This window comes from Malania oleifera, chromosome 3, assembly GCF_029873635.1.
Source record: "Malania oleifera isolate guangnan ecotype guangnan chromosome 3, ASM2987363v1, whole genome shotgun sequence".
In the NCBI taxonomy this organism is placed as follows: Eukaryota; Viridiplantae; Streptophyta; class Magnoliopsida; order Santalales; family Ximeniaceae; genus Malania; species Malania oleifera.
The window spans coordinates 40352970-40369208 of record NC_080419.1 but is presented as its reverse complement, the minus strand read 5'-3'; the positions used below and the strand labels follow the sequence as shown (position 1 = coordinate 40369208).

At 37.5% G+C, this 16239-nt stretch overlaps 1 protein-coding gene and 1 long non-coding RNA gene across 3 annotated transcripts in view; one reads left to right on the top strand and one right to left on the bottom strand.

The window, feature by feature from the left end:
- LOC131152136 (uncharacterized) overlaps positions 1-9308 on the bottom strand; it is a 28602-nt gene extending 19294 nt beyond the window's left edge. The window contains exon 1 of the long non-coding RNA XR_009135854.1: positions 9178-9308. This is a non-coding gene — a long non-coding RNA (uncharacterized LOC131152136). The remainder of the gene's footprint in view (positions 1-9177) is intronic.
- The window catches only part of LOC131152135 (haloacid dehalogenase-like hydrolase domain-containing protein At2g33255), a 45749-nt gene continuing 38736 nt past the window's right edge, over positions 9227-16239 (top strand). The window contains exon 1 of one of the 2 annotated variants that reach the window (XM_058103810.1): positions 9227-9660. In XM_058103810.1, coding sequence (XP_057959793.1) covers positions 9312-9660 — 349 coding nt within the window. In that variant the 5' untranslated portion in view covers positions 9227-9311. The remainder of the gene's footprint in view (positions 9661-16239) is intronic. The other variant, XM_058103809.1, reaches the window with a different exon arrangement.

Sequence of the window (16239 nt, the reverse complement as noted above, 5' to 3'; positions counted from 1 at the left end):
CAATGAAAATCATAATGAACTGGTCTAAATACTAGTGAAAGATTCTATTCATCAAATCAATGAATACAATAGGAGCATTCGTTTGACCAAAAGGCATAACTAGAAATTCATAATGCCCATACCTAGTCTTGAAAATTGTCTTCAAAATATCTTCAGTTTTAAATTTTACCTAGTGATAACCTAACTTGAGGTTGATATTGGAATAAACCTATGTACCCTAAAGCTGATCAAATAAGTCGTCTATATGGGGTAGAGGATACATTCTCATAGATTCGTCTTTCTTCTTTACAAATAACACTGAAGCTCTCCAAGACGATACACTAGGTCTGATAAACCCTTTATTCAATAAGTCCTGCAACTGATACTTCAATTCTCCCAATTTTGCAGGAGCCATTCGGTAAGGAGTTTTAAAAATCGGTGCCGTCCCTGGAAGTAAGTTAATAGTAAAATCTATCTCGTGGTAACAATTACATGCTTTCAAATAAAATTGTTGTATTATTTGATTCAGGAGCAACGCGTTCGTTCATTTCCCGGGGGTTTGTCAAATTATGTGGGGTAGAGGCATAATTATTAGGTGCCGAGTTAGTAGTGGCTATACCGTCAGGGTCAGTAGTAGTATGTAGTAGGGTGATTAGAGATTTTCTAGTAGAGATTTAGGGGAAAGTACTGCCGGTTAGTTTATTTGTTTTTTATATGCACAACTTCGATATCATTCTAGGGATGGACTAGCTGGCAGCCAATTATGCAAGTATCGATTTTCATAGAAATGAGGTAGTATTTAGACCTCCCAGGGAGCAGGAATACAAGTTTGTAGGATCATGTGTGTGCTCTGCACCACAAATCCTTTCAGTCATTCAGGCGAGGAGGTTACTTCTGGAGGGATGACAAGGGTACCTTGCAATTGTGAAGGAAGTGCCGAGGGAAGAGCTTAAAGACGATATTCCCATAGTAAGGGAGTTCTCAAATGTGTTCCTAGAAGACTTACTGAGATTGCCTCTTGATTGTGAGGTGGAGTTTGCCATTGAGTTGCTTCCAGGGACAGTGTCTATTTCTAAGGCTTCATACAGAACAAATCCAATTGAATTAAAGGAGTTAAAGGAGCAACTGCATGAACTTCTTAATAAGGTTTATATTAGACCGAGTGTATCGGTGTTATTTGTGAAGAAGAAGGATGGGTCGATTAGGATGTGCATCGACTACAAAGAGTTTAATAAGGTGACTGTAAAGAACAAGTACCCGTTACTCCGAATTGATGATCTGTTTGATCAGTTATAGGGCACACAAGTCTTCTCTAAGATTGATCTGTGATCTGAGTATCATCAAGTGGGAGTTAAATTAGAGGATGTACCAAATACGACTTTCCATACTAGGTATGGCCACTACGAATTTTTGGTTATGCCTTTCGGATTAACCAATGCTCCTGTAGCATTTATGGACCTGATGAATAGGGTGTTTCATTAGTAACTAGATCAATTCGTGGTCGTATTCATCGATGACATCCTAGTTTATTTGAGGAGTCCTGAGGAGCATGCAACTCATTTGAGTTTGGTACTCCATTTACTTAGAGGAAAACAATTGTTTGCGAAGTTCAAGAAATGCGAATTATGGTTAGAACAAGTAGCATTTCTGGGGCATGTGGTGTCCAGGGAAGGCGTTTCAGTGGACTCGAGCAAGATAGAAATGGTAGTTGATTGGGCGAGATTGTAGAACGTACATGATATTAGAAGTTTCTTGGGTCTGGTAGGGTATTACCGCTGGTTCGTAGCGGGTTTTTCTAAACTATGAAGTCCGCTAACACGGCTCATGAAAAAGAATATGAAGTTTCAGTGGTCTGATGAGTGTGAGCAGAGTTTTCAAGAATTGAAGCAACATTTAGTTACTGCCCCAGTGTTGACTATTCCATCAGGAGAAGGTGGACTTGTGATCTACAGTGATGCATCTAAGAAGGGACTCGAGTGTGTCCTAATACAATAGGGAAAGTTATTGCGTATGCTTTTTTCCAACTCAAGAAGCACGAGAAGAACTATTCGATGCATGACATGGAATTGGCAAAGTGATCCATGCATTAAAGATCTGGAGGCACTACTTGTACGGTGAAAAATGTGAGATCTTTACTGACCACAAGAGTCTTAAGTATTTTTTCACTCAGAAAGAGTTGAACATGAGGCAGCATAGATGACTTGAATTGATAAAGGATTATGACTGTACCAATAGTTACCACCCAGGAAAAGCTAATGTGGTAGTTGATGCTTTGAATCGAAAGGCAGTGCCTGCGTCAGTTTCAGCAATTGGAATTCAGCATCAAATCTAGATGGACCTAGAAAGGTTGGGTGTAGAGTTGGTAGAAGGAAATCACTAGATATTCATTGCTAGCCTAGTAGTGAAATCGACCTTACGCGAAAGGATCTGGATGGCTCAGACGAAAGATGTAGAGCTGGTAGAGATTGTGGGTGGAATACAGGATAGGTTGAATGCAGATTTCAATGTCTCAGACGATGGGGTGTTGAGATTTCATTCCAGGATATGCGTACCGAACGATGCTGAGATTAAACGAACCATCCTAGAAGAGGCACATCGCTCCTTGTATATAGTGCATTTAGGGAGCACAAAGATGTATAGGGATCTGCGGGAATCTTTCTGGTGGTCTAACATGAAAAGAGAGATGACTCGTTTTGTTGAGCAGTGCTTGACGTGTCAGCAGATGAAGGTTGAGCACCAGAGACCAACAGGATTATTGCAACCACTTCTTATTCCTAAGTGGAAGTGGGAGCACATTTCCATGGATTTTGTCATGGGACTACCTTCGGCGGTTCCGGGACAAAATACTATTTGGGTAGTTGTTGACAGACTGACGAAGACTGGTCGTTTCATTCCTATTAAAGTCAGTTATTCTATGAATAAGCTGGCAGATCTTTATGTGCAGGAGATAGTTAAACTGCACAGAGTGCCTGTGTCTGTCATTTCAGATAGGGACCTGTAGTTTGCTTCCTGATTTTGGAAGAGTCTACGGGAAGCTTTGGGGACTAAACTCACTTTCAGTACTGCTTTTCACCCATAAATCGTGCTCAGTCAAAGAAGACTATTCAGATCTTAGAGGATATGCTGCAAGCGTGTGTACTAGATTTCGGGGGTAGCTGGATAAAATATCTTTGGTTAGTTGAGTTCGCATACAATAACAGTTATCAAGCCAGTATCGGGATATCACCATATGAGGCGTTGTATAGTCGGAGGTGCCGATATCCGTTGTAGTGGGACGAGGTTGGTGAGCGAAAGATTTTAGGGCCGGAGTTTGTTCAACAAGCCGCTGAGAAGGTCCATTTTATCAGGGAAAGAATAAATACAACATAGAGTTAGCAGAAGATTTATGCGGATACTCACCAACGGGAGCTGGAGTTCAAGATAGGTGATGTCATATTTTTGAGGATTTCTCTAATGAAAGGGGTAATGGGATTTGGGAAAAAAGGGAAGCTAAGCCCTAGATACAATGGGCCATTCAAGATTTCGGAAAGAGTTGGTCTGGTGGCATACAAAATAGCATTACCCCCAGCACTGTCTAGGATTCATGAAGTGTTTCATGTGTCCATGTTGAGGAAGTACATTCTGGATCCTTTGCATATGATCAGTTATGAGTCTTTGGAACTCGAGGACACGTTGGCATATAAGGAGATACCGATTCATATTCTAGACTTTAAGGAGTAGGATCTACATACTAAGAGGATTCTGCTTGTAAAGGTACTTCGGCTTAATCATGCAGTGGAAGACGCATCATGGGAATTAGAGTCAGAAATATGTCAGAAGTATCCACAACTATTCAAAGAGACTCAGTACTAAACAGGTAAGTGGAATAGTATGTAAGTATTAGTTTTGTATATAAGTTTATTAGAGTAGGTTATTTAGTTTTATTAGTTGGTTGGTTTTCGGGAGAGTTTTGTGTGGATATTGTAATCTTCCGAGATAGTAATGTAACCACGGTGTTTCTCCGCCATAAGTGAGTGTATGTAACAAATTTGGGATGGAGCAGCTATGTGGTTGGCCGTTGGCTCTTCCTAGAGTCAGATTAGTAGATCAGTAATCATTTTGACGATGTGATGAAAATTAGTTAGCAAATTTTGAGGACAAAATTTTTGTAAGTGAGGGGAGAATGTAAAAACTCGAACCGAGAAAATAAAAGAAAATAAGTATAAAAGAGAGAGACAATGAAAGATAAAGGAAAAATAAAAGAAAAGGAAGGAATTTGGGTGATAGGGCCAAAACCGTCGATGGTTTCATAAAGCATGAGAAAAATCGTTGCCGGTTTTGGTTCAACTAGGCGAATGAACTATAAAACTGGCGATGGTTTTGTGGGTACAGGGAAAACCGTCAACGGTTTTCTCCTTAGCTGCTCACCTATAAATAGAAGTGAGATCATGTTTTTTAGGAAATTCGAATTCCTCTCTTTTTGCTCTACTAGGGTTTTGACTTTTGTCACTAAAAAGCTTGTTTGGGCTCTTTCTTACTCCTGGTTGGCTCTCTTTCCTTAAGGCTAGTGGGTTAATACCGAGAACTGTGTGTGCTAGTTAATACCAATGAATGAATAAGTTTGTGAAAAATACTGGAATTGCTTAAATGCTTTGTGAAATGAAAACAGGTTACTGTGTTTCTGTTATAAATTGTAAATACGATTTATGAACCACTTGAGGAACTTGTTACTGTGAGAGCACGGTACCGTTGCTAGTGATTGATACAGTGCAACCACACTGTACTAGAAGTGCAGTGATCTGGATAGTTGATTGATGTGAAGGGCCTTGGTGTATGATCCAGGGTGGGGTAGGCCAAAGCGGACTTGTAACTGAGTGAAGGGACTAGCCTGATGGGCCACCAGTGTTAGACCGGGTCTCCGGACCGCACAACCTATACCATGGGAGAAGTAAATGGTGTTCATGCGATGTTCCGAAGCATGAATGATTCGATATGCATATACATGATTTAAAAATAAAATGGACAAAGTTACAGTTTTAAGTATTGAGTAGAGAGATTTTATAGTGTATGGGCCTGTATCCTACCCTAACCTCGGGAATTCTCGCTTGTAATGAGCCGAACTAATTTTTGTAGGAATTGTATACATATCTCCTATATTACAGGGTTGAGAATGTTTTAATTGCGTAATCCATTTCAGTTAAACTTACTATTGTTTTCTATTGGAATAAACTCATGTGATCACACGCTGATGTAATCTGATCCACTTTACTGAGAAGTGTCTCACCCTAATATACAAATTTTGTTTTAGGTCCTGCAGGAACCGGACCTAGCGCTCTAGAGAGTTCTGATGCGTGGTATTTTTTGAGTTTTTGTAAGTACCTGTGTAAGTACTAGACTATGGCCAGATTGCTTTTTTTTTTTTTTTTGGGTTGCAATAGAAATACTTGAGGCATTTATGTAATAGTATTAACTTAGAACTTTGGTATGGTATTTTTAGAATGAATGTTTTCTGCTGCTTTATTGTATGTTGATTATAGGTAGGGTAACCATGAATCCCTCAGGGTCGGTCCCTCATATTTATGGTGTGAGAGAGTACTTTTATGTTTTACTAGCACTTCGGGCCAATGTGGCTGGTCGAGGGCACTACAATCTGGGTCTTCCAAAACCTCTAATGCATGCACAAAACCCCTTAATTCTCTCTCTCTCTCTCTCTCTCTCTCTCTCTCTCTCTCTCTCTCTCTCTCTCTCTCTCTCTCTCTCTCTCTCTCTCTCTCTCTCTCTCCTGCCCTATATCTCTCTTTTCCTTGACTTTTTGGGCTATTTTTGACCCACGCTAGTCTAGAACGAACTCTCACAAGAAGATGGCCTTGAACAACAACCCTAAACCTAGCCAACTACTTGATTTGTTCAAGAATACATAAAAACACCCAAACATGATAAAAGTAAGGTTTTTTGATATAAAAACAACCTAAAAGTTAAACCTTTAGCATGCCATAGAGTAGAAATTTTGAATCCTTAGTTTTCATGCAAAGAACACCATAAAAATGTCAAGTTTAACACACATAGAAGAGATTTTTTTTTTCCTTGCAACTTAATCATTTATGCATACTAAATTCATGAAATCATGCAAAAAAAAAAAAAGAAAATTAAAAGCTTACCTTGCTATTTTGAAGCCTTGATTCTTCCAAACTCTAAGCAATCTTAGTGTTCTTTTTCTAGCGAGAAGGTAGCTTTCTTCTCCAACCTTCTTCTTTGCTTTTTTCTCTTCCTTTCTTCTCTTGCTCTTTTGTTCTCTTTTTGCTCTTGAAATTTAGCGCATTCCCCCCTCTCAACAAGAGCTATAGCCCCCTTCATATAGAAAAACAAGGGAGCTTGCCCCAACCTCAATTTTTTCAAAATGCCCTTTTATAACAAGGAAACCCCTTCCTTGTCCTAAGTAGGCTTTCGACAACAAAAAATAGCTCTTCTAATGATAGAAGCTTATCCTAACTCTTAAATCAACCTAATTAGGACTCAATTAAGCCTAAAAATGTAATTAATTTCCAAATTTAAATTATACCAAGAATGAACTGGGACAAGAGGAGAAAGACTTCAATTAGCCTCTCCTATTTCCAATTAATTTCAATCTGGACAAAATTAGGTGCTTACAAGTGTTGTAACCTCACTTAGAATGAAAATATGATAGTGGCGACTATGGATTGTCAGCCATATCTCACTTCCTATACATTTCATTTTGTTTACTTTGTATTCGCAGTTGCCACCCGATCAAGGCGGTTTGAAGATCCACACCCTTCCCGTGGGAGGTGACCCTCTGGGATGTAGCGACACTAGTTGTAGATAAGGTTGCCATTGTTGTTTGTAGCAATTGCTATTTGACAATTACAATTGCAATTTATATGTTATTGTTGTTGCTACCATTGGAAGTTGTGGTTGTAAAAAGACTAAATTTTGAAGCTTTAACCAACATTTTTTTTTGCGTATCCTTTATTAGCTTTCACTAAGTACTAATTGTAAAAGTTAAACAATTATCAAATAACTAAAAGAAAAAGTTATTTCATTGTTTACAAATTTGCAAATTGTTTGGGAAGGTATTGTGAAAAATTATGAGAACAAAACTAGAAACAAAAAATAAAAATTGAAAAAGCATAACTTATTTTGTTAATGTTTATAAATTAAAATATGGATTGAACAAATGTTCATTTTTATCCTTAAATTAAATAATAATTAAAAATATGACTAAAATAATAAAAATATAGAAGAATAAAAAATAAAAATATTAGGATAAAATTCAACAATACTTTTGAGTTTTTTGAATAAGACACGCCACACCTGAATTTATGAAAAATTCCATAAAAATTCTGAGATCTAAATTTTCTAACAAGATGAACATTTTGATAGTTGACAATTAGTTAACTATTAAGTTTTTGTGAAAAAATTAATTTTACGCTTAATAGAATGATATTTTGTACACTTATTTAATTGTGATAGGAAAATGACATCATTTTAACAAATTAAGTTGAGAAAATCAGTTGATTAAGTATAATGTCATAAAAACCAAATAGGTAAACTAATCAAAGATTCAACCCATTCTTGAGTTAACCAGTTTTGATTGGTTTGGTTCAACCAATTCATGCCAATGCGACAGCATATTTCTATTTTTACTTCATTTTTTTTAAATATGTTGGAAATTAATAATTACTAATAAATCATAAAATACCTTGTAATTATAATGATACAAGATATTTCTATATATAATTTTTGTTTAAATTAAATGACTAAATGTATTATAAAATAAATAAAATACAGTTCAATATTTTTAAATTTAAGTAACTTACCAAGCATAGTGTCAAGAAAGTTTAACTAACCCTCAGGGTGTGGTTCAGGTAGTAGTGTGGGCTGCGGGAGTGTCTGTCACGAGGTCAGATGTTCAAACCCTCCCGGACTCGTTTCCGCCCCTGAATTCCTGAATTTACCCTCCCTTTAGAGTTGTAGGGTCAACTTCAAGGAGCACAAGATTAGTCACATGGTCCGTAAAACGGACACGTAGATACCCGGTGTGTAATCCAAAAAAAAAGAAAGTGTAACTAACCCCTAGGGTGTAACTCAGTTGGTAGGGCGGATGGTGGGAGTGCCTTTCACGAGGTCAACGATACATCCCCTCCCGGATTTGATTCCTGCGGCTGCCTCTTGAATTTACCATCTCTGTGGAGCTGTGGGGTCGGTTGCCACGGGGCGTGGGATTAGTCGCGCGGACCGTAAAAACGGACATGTGGACACCCGACGACACTCAAAAAAGAAAAAGAAAAAAAGAAAGTGTAACTAAAATTTCAAAATTAATATTTTATAAAATAAAATTATTAAGTTCAATGTGAATACTCTTGTGTGTAAGGCTTGAATGTTGAATGGATAGTTCAAATTTAATTATATTAATTTGAGTCAATTTGTTCATTTTTCACATTATTCAAGTTGGCCAGAACAGCAAGCCACTCCTAGTCAAAAAAACATTGTTTAAATCTTAGTTAGATATATTACATTCTAAGTTTATATATAAGTAAAAATAACATTTATAGGATAAAAATCTATTTTCACACGTAAACTTAACGGTTGATTAACAAAACCAAATCTCATGAGAGTTTTATTTATTTGTTTATAATTTTTAAAACTTCAGAAGATGGAATGTCATATTTAGAAAACTCAGGGAGCATTGCTGAAATTTATCCAAAATAAATATAAATTGTTATAAATATTTAATTAATTATTATGTTTCAAGACTCACTTTTTAGTGATCTAAAATAGTAAAAATATTTTTAAATAATTCTTTATTTTTTATTTTTCAGAATTTTATGAAAATTATGAATATTTGTATTTTAATTATATTTTAAATTTACATTGTCATTTTATATTACTTTTAGTTGACAATTATGTATAAAATAAATTATTTATTTTAGAAAACTATGTTGTAAATATTAGAAATCACTGCAGCAATGAGGAATAGCGTATTGTGAAAATAACTGAAAATTATATAATTTTTTATTTTTTTAAAAATAAAAAATAAAAATCAACAATGAAAATAAAAATTAGTAAATTGAAAAATATGTGTTGCTCTTTATTTACCATAGAGTAATAAAAAGGGCACCAAAAGTTTCCTATTTACCAATAATATGGGCAGAATTCTGCCAGATACCGATGCAAGACTATTGCAAATGGTAAATTACATACCGAAACCTTCTATGTCGTGCTGTGGGCGGCCGCCCAGGACTGATTCCCCACGCACCATCTTAAATTCCAAGCATCCAATCCCCAAACCGTTCAAATCCTAACTATATAAACATCCCAGTGCTACTTGCCCTGCAATGCGCTTACTGCACCACTCCAGAGCTCTCTTCTTCCGGTACCCAAGGTCGCCTACCTTCTCGTCCATGGCGGATGCCGTCGCTTCTGTCACTGCAGCTCCCAGGGCACGCCTCAGGGGCGTCGTCTTCGACATGGACGGAACCTTGACGGTCCCCGCCATCGACTTCCCGGCGATGTATAAAACCGTGCTCGGCGAGCAGGAGTACCTGGCTGCTAAGGCGCAGAACCCTTCTGGGATTGACATACTCCACCACATTGAGAATTGGGGCCCCGAGAACCAGCGCAGAGCCTATGAGATCATCACTGATTTCGAGCGCCAGGCCCTCGATCGCCTGCAGATAATGCCCGGTGAGCTGCCTGCTTTTTTCTGAATTCTGTTTCTTTGCCGAGAAACTGAAAGAAAAAAGCTTGATGTTGTTTGGTTGCAGAGAAGCGAAGATAAGGAGAAAATAAAATAAAATAAATAATTACGGAAAATGACATAAACGGATAGACCCCTGTTTAAACAAAAATGAAAATTTTTTTTTGGATTAGTTAATCCCATCTATTTCCAAAACTTGTGAAAATACTAAAATATCCCTACATAATTAATTTAAAGAAAATAGTAGGCAGCAGTTAAATTCTCCCCCAATTCGTACTAGTTTTCCAATTATAATGGTACACAGTAAAGAGTTTGATGGTTGTTTGGAGGTTTAAGAAAGAAAAAGTGACTGTTTAAATGATTTTTGTATATTTATTTAATGAAGAGAAATCCATTTCTTTTCTCTTCTCTTCTCTCCAAGCCAACAGACCGGGTATCAAATTTAGTATGCTATAGTTAAATTACCGTGATTTTGTTATTGTATGCTAGTAGAGACCTGAGCTAGCCACTTGATGTTATTTTTTGTATAACAACATCAAGAACAAGTTTTAAGTCCCAAAAAGTGAGGTCGGATTTATGAATCCTTTCCCGTAAATTCACGCAATTAAGGGCATTAACCTGAACTAGCTTAGTAATTGTTAGATCTTTCCTTGTGACCTCATTTCAAGTTATTTTAGGAATATCCTCACCTCTTCGAGTACAATTGACAATAACTAGCTTGCTCATCCTCGTTGTGCACTACTTGACCTACTTTTCAAATGCCCGAACCATCTAAGTCACCCCTCCCTTATCTTATCTTCTCCTTGTGCTATTCTCATCTTGTTGCGAATATGTTTTTTCCTTAATTTATGCTTTAATATTTTACTAATCCATTCACATTTTGGCAACTTTTACTTTTTGAATATGTTGTTTCTTAGTTGTCTAACATTCTGATTCATCATGACGGTTCTTATAGCCATTCTATAGAACTTTCCTTTTTTTTTTTTGATCTGAAAATTATAATTATATTATATCAAAGTGGATATGTACAAGTACATCTGGGAGACCAAGCTCCCATTCAAAATCAGTTCAACCAAGCTCAAAATACATCAAACCTGGGCATACCCAGGGGCCAGGAGGCCAACATAACTACAACTCAATAACTATAAAAGCTACTCACATACAGAGGGATGGATTTTTGTCATACACCAATCTATAGATGTGAGTTTGAATAACTTTAACAATAGCAATCGATTGGCTGACCACCACTTCAAACTTCCTCTTATTTTGAAAATGCCAAAGGCAGTACACTGTTGTGACTAATCTGGCTTTCTTTGCTATCGCTTGAATCCCAGTGCCTTTGGCCTCTTTATAAAGAACAGATGGTCAATTGTTTCTAGTTCCACGCCATAGAAAACACAGCCTTTGTCAAACCCCTCCCCACTATACTTATCACAAGTAAGCAGCTTCCCCACCGTAGCCAGCCACAAGATGAAAGAATGTTTTGGAGGGCAGCTATTCTTCCATACTAGGTTGTGCCGAAGTACTTTGTTACCCTTAGTTCTCCAAAACTGATAAGCATCCGAGCACTTTAATTGCACCTCTGCATCCCATTGCTTCAGTTGTATATCTGCTTTGTTGCTATCACCATATTGGACAAGCAGCAGGTCTCTAATCTCAACCAGCTTCTTGAAGAGGGGAGAGTCATCATGCTTAAATGAGGCCTCCCATATACCTCCTTTAAGATAGGCATGACTCACCCATTTTGACCAGAGAGCATCCTTTTTGCTGTGTATATTCCAAAGGGTTTTAGTGAGTGGTGCTCTGTTCCAGCATTTAAGATCCATTACACCAAGCCCCCTCTCTCTTTTCGGCATGCAAACCTCCTTCCAAGCAACCAGTGGTCTTCTTCTTCCCCCCCCATAAAAAGGTCCTACATAGCCTGATTATATGAGCCAAAAACTGTAAAAGGGATAGGGAAAATGGAGGGCCAAAAACATTCAACTCCCTGGATCACTGAATTGATGAGCTCAAGCTTACCAGCATATGACAGAGTATGCCCAGGCCAGGACCCAATCAGACCAGCTATTTTGTTAATGAGAGGGGAATAGTGAGCTGAGTTAAGTCTTGTGGAGGCCAGGGGAATACCAAGATACCTAAAGGGAAACTCTCCCAAAGGAAAGCCTGTTAGAGTCTTTCAATCTTCCAAATTGCACTCAGAGACACCTGCACAGTACAGGTTTGATTTCTTTACACTAGCCTTCAGCCCAGAACAGTTGGCAAAAACGTTAAGGAATTCCATCAGTTTCTTAACAGAGGAGTAATCACCCCTTGCAAAGAGGATCAAATCATCAGCAAAGGCAAGATGGGAGATTTTGAGCTCACCACATTTAGGATGAAATCTGAACTCTGAACAATTCTCCAGATTCTTAAGGAGTCTTGAGAGGTATTCCATGCATAGGACAAACAGTAATGGGGATAAGGGGTCGCCCTGTCGAAGCCCCTTCCTACCCACAAAAAAACCATACAGGTCACCATTTACAGAAATAGAATACTCAGTAGTAGAGATAGAGACACACTGCATAACCCAACCCACCAAAGCTGCAGGGAAACCCAGATGCACCAGCATGCTCTTCAGAAATCCCCAAGAAACCGAGTCATGTGCCTTTTTGAGGTCAATTTTAATCATGCAACAGGGGGAAATCCTTTTTCTAGCATATTTCCTCACCAATTCCTGAACCAGAAAAATATTCTCAACCATCAATCTTTGTTCAATAAAAGCAGATTGAGCCTTATTAATAATCACTTCAAGGCAGGGTTTAATCCTGTTGGCAAGAATCTTGGCAATGACCTTATACACCACATTACAACAAGAGATTGGCCTGTACTCTTGGACTGAATTAGCATGCTGATTTTTAGGGATCAACACAATAGCAGTCCTGTTAACTTGCTTGAGGAGCTTTCCATTCCTGAAGAACTCCAGAACAGCCAAGGTGAACTCCTTACCAACAATATCCCAAGCTTTCTTGAAGAACCCCGAAGAGAAACTTATCACTGTTCTTGAGAAACTTACATTTAGCCTGCTGAGCCATGAAACTCTTCTTTGCCTCTTCTAACTTGGCAGCTTTCTCTCTCTTAGCAACAAGCAGCCTTTGTAGTTCTTCATTTTCAAGATCATCATGCAGCCCCTGTTGGGCATCCTTCAAGTCCTGGCTGGCCAGGTCAGCTCTAGAAGAGATGTGAGAAAAATGAAGTGCATTCAGGGATTTCAAGGGATCTTTCATGGCCTGTAATTTCTTTACCAACCTGAACATTTTGCAGCCCTCAAATCTAACCTTCCAAGCAGATCTTACCACACTCTGAAAATTCTCATGTTGTGTCCACATATTAAAAAATTTGAAGGACCTTCTTCCCATGTTGTCCCCCTCAAAACAAAGAGACAATGCAAGAAGCATGGTCGGAGAGTAACCTAGGGAGCTGAAAGTCAGCGTGAGCCTCCAACCCCCTTCTAATCCACTCGTTGTTCCCTACAGCTCTGTCCAGCTTACTCCAAACATTATTGTTAGTCCAGGTAAGAAAGCAGCCAGTAGACCTTAAGTCATTTAATTCATTCTCAGCGAAACATTAGCTAAATTTATTTGCAAGCTATCTCTATTAGTTTTTCGATTGATTATGTATTTGTCTTTTAATGTGAACCAACAATCTCATGGTTGAATTTGGACAATTGCATCAATTGAATAGTGAGTTAGGTATTTGACTATTTTGCCCTTTGAGGCCAATGGTAAAAGAAGTTTAATTTTTTTTTTTCAAATGCATAAGAGTTCCCCAAATCATTTAAGCATTAAACTAATTTGCTAAAAATTCCAGACTAATATATTATTAAAAAATTAATTGAATTTGAATAATATAATGCTTAAATATGTTGGTATTAGAAAGTTACATATTACTATTCTTCTTTTGCCATTGCATATTTCTTATCCATATTGGTCTGCACATTGTATTAAAAGGAAATCAAATTAGGAAAATAAATTTAAATTAGGAGTTTGAGATGTAGTAATTTCTTATTTTAAGAGCTTCAAAATTTTAATCTTATGTCGAACTTGATTTTTTGAAAGGAGTTTTATCATTGAAAATTTTTTTTAACTTAAAAACTTTAAAGTATCCATGACACACAGGCAAAGATATTTTAATGGTATCCATAATAACCACAAAGCATGTTTCAATCAAATGATCTAACGTTCTCCAACAATTTTAGTAGGAAGAGAACATAACAATTATTAGTTTTCCCTACGACAAATGTTGATGCCAAACCTGATTCTCGAGAACAAACATGACTTAATGTTCGTGTGTGTCTATTCATTTTTTAAAATTGAAAGATTGGTTAATTTATAAATAAGAACAATTAATTGGTAAAAATCTATGGATTTTATTTTTGAGAAAGACATAGTATATATGTTTCATTTTCCCCCCAAAAATCTTATGTAATCAAAATTTGTTTTCTCTTCTTGTAGAAATATTTTACCAAATGAAAATAAATATGTATGATTGGTAGAAATATGTGTTTCTATGTTATTAAAAGAATATCCATTTCAATTTAGAATATGACACCTGGTTAGTCCATAGGAATTTAACTAAAATTCAAATTAGCAAAAGATATTTCATCACAGTAATTTATTTTGCATAAACATTTTTTGTCATCACATATCCGAAACCTTAAGAAATATGCAACTTCTTGAAGTTTATTTTTTTAAAAAAATTATGTAGTTGCTCTTTGATATAAAAAGAAAATAGGAACCAAATGGAATAAAGTTTGGAGGGTTGGAAAAGAAAAGCAGAATAGCTTGACCTTGGAAGACATTTACACACATGAACTTTCAAATTCATATGTTCTACTCACTCACAAAAGATTCGTTTGCTCTAATCTTCCTAACTGTCAGTCACATACGGTGCCATAATTAGTCTCTCTAATTATGGCATGATTTTATATTATTGCTGTAGATATTCTGTGATTAGTAGGTTGATTGTAGTTGATATTCTGTAATTAATAGGGTGATTGTAATTGCCTTAATTAGTCTCCTAGATGGCTGTAATTGTTGATTTTTAGCCTTGTAACTAACGTTTCTATTTGCTATATAATATGAGAACCCTCACAGAGAGAGGCATTCAATCCAATTAACATGGTATCTGAGTGTTATCTCAATTAGGGTTGTTCTAATTATTTTTTTGGTTCTTTTCTGTGGGTAGCGACAATTTCTAGGTCGTCGGCAGTTTTTGATTGTTGGGTTTTCGGTGGGTGTTAAACTGCTATTTGTTGGGTTGGGATTGGGCGGTTGATTCTGTTTGCTTCAGAATCTTTGGTGGTTTTCGATCAGTGGTATTCGGTTATCCTTTTTGGTGGCTGTCCGTGTTCTGTTTCGTCACAAATCTTTGGTGGTGTTGATCTGGGGAGAGTTTCTGGTGCGTATCTTTGCCGATTCAAGTTTTTGAAGGTCCCACCGAAGGCTATTGACACGTAAATCAGGTATTATTTTTTGTGACTCAATTTTTGTTGGGTTTCATCATGTCTTCTAGTGATTCCTTTGGGGTTTCATTAGGTCTTCTAGTGATTACTTTGGGGTGTGTTTTACTAGAAAAAATTACTCTGCCTGGGAATTCCAGTTTCGTTTATTTGTTACGGGGAAAGAATTGTGGGGCCAGATTGATGGTAGTGATCCAACTCCTACGAAGCCTAAGGAGTTGGCCAAGTGGAAGGTCAAAGATGCACGTGTGATGTCTTGGATTTTAGGGTCGGTTGATCCTCTTATTGTGCTTAATTTAAGGGCCTATAAGATTGCGAAAACTATGTGGGAGTACTTGTTGAAGGTTTATCACTAGGATAATATTGCACGTCGATTTCAATTGGAATATGAGATAGCTAGTTATACTCAAGGCAATCTCTCCATTCAGAAGTATTTTTCTGGTTTTCAGAATTTATGGGGAGATTTTTCTGATGTGGTTTATGCGAAGGTACCTGCTGCATCTATCGCTGCTGTTCAAGTTGTTCATGAGTAGAGCAAAAGAGATCAATTTTTGATGAAATTGTGCCCTGAATTTGAGGCTACTTGCTCAAATTTAATGAAGCGAGATCCTTCACCATCTTTGGATGTTTGTTTTGGAGAATTACCTCGCGAGGAGAAGCGCCGCCCTCTCACACAGGCTGAGTTCTAGCAAGATGCTAACCCGAGTCCTGTTGCTTGCAGCCAATGGGAGAGGGAAAGGTGTTGGGGTTATCACACATCGGTTGTGGAAGGGGTTGGTGGTCAGTTATTAAGTGTGAGGGAATGCCTCACCCCATGAGCTAGCTTTTGGGGTTGAGAAGGCTCTGGACCACCCAACACTAGTATCAGAGCCATGGTTCAACATTCTCTCTAGGATGTTGGGTACGTGCTGCCGCCAATTTGGAGCCCGATGTGTGAGGTGGAGATTGTTGGGGTTATCCCACATCGGTTGTGGAAGAGGCTGGTGGTCAGTTATTAAGTGTGAGGGAAGGCCTCACCCTATAAGCTAACTTTGGGGTTGAGAAGGCCTTGGACCACCCAACAAAGGGT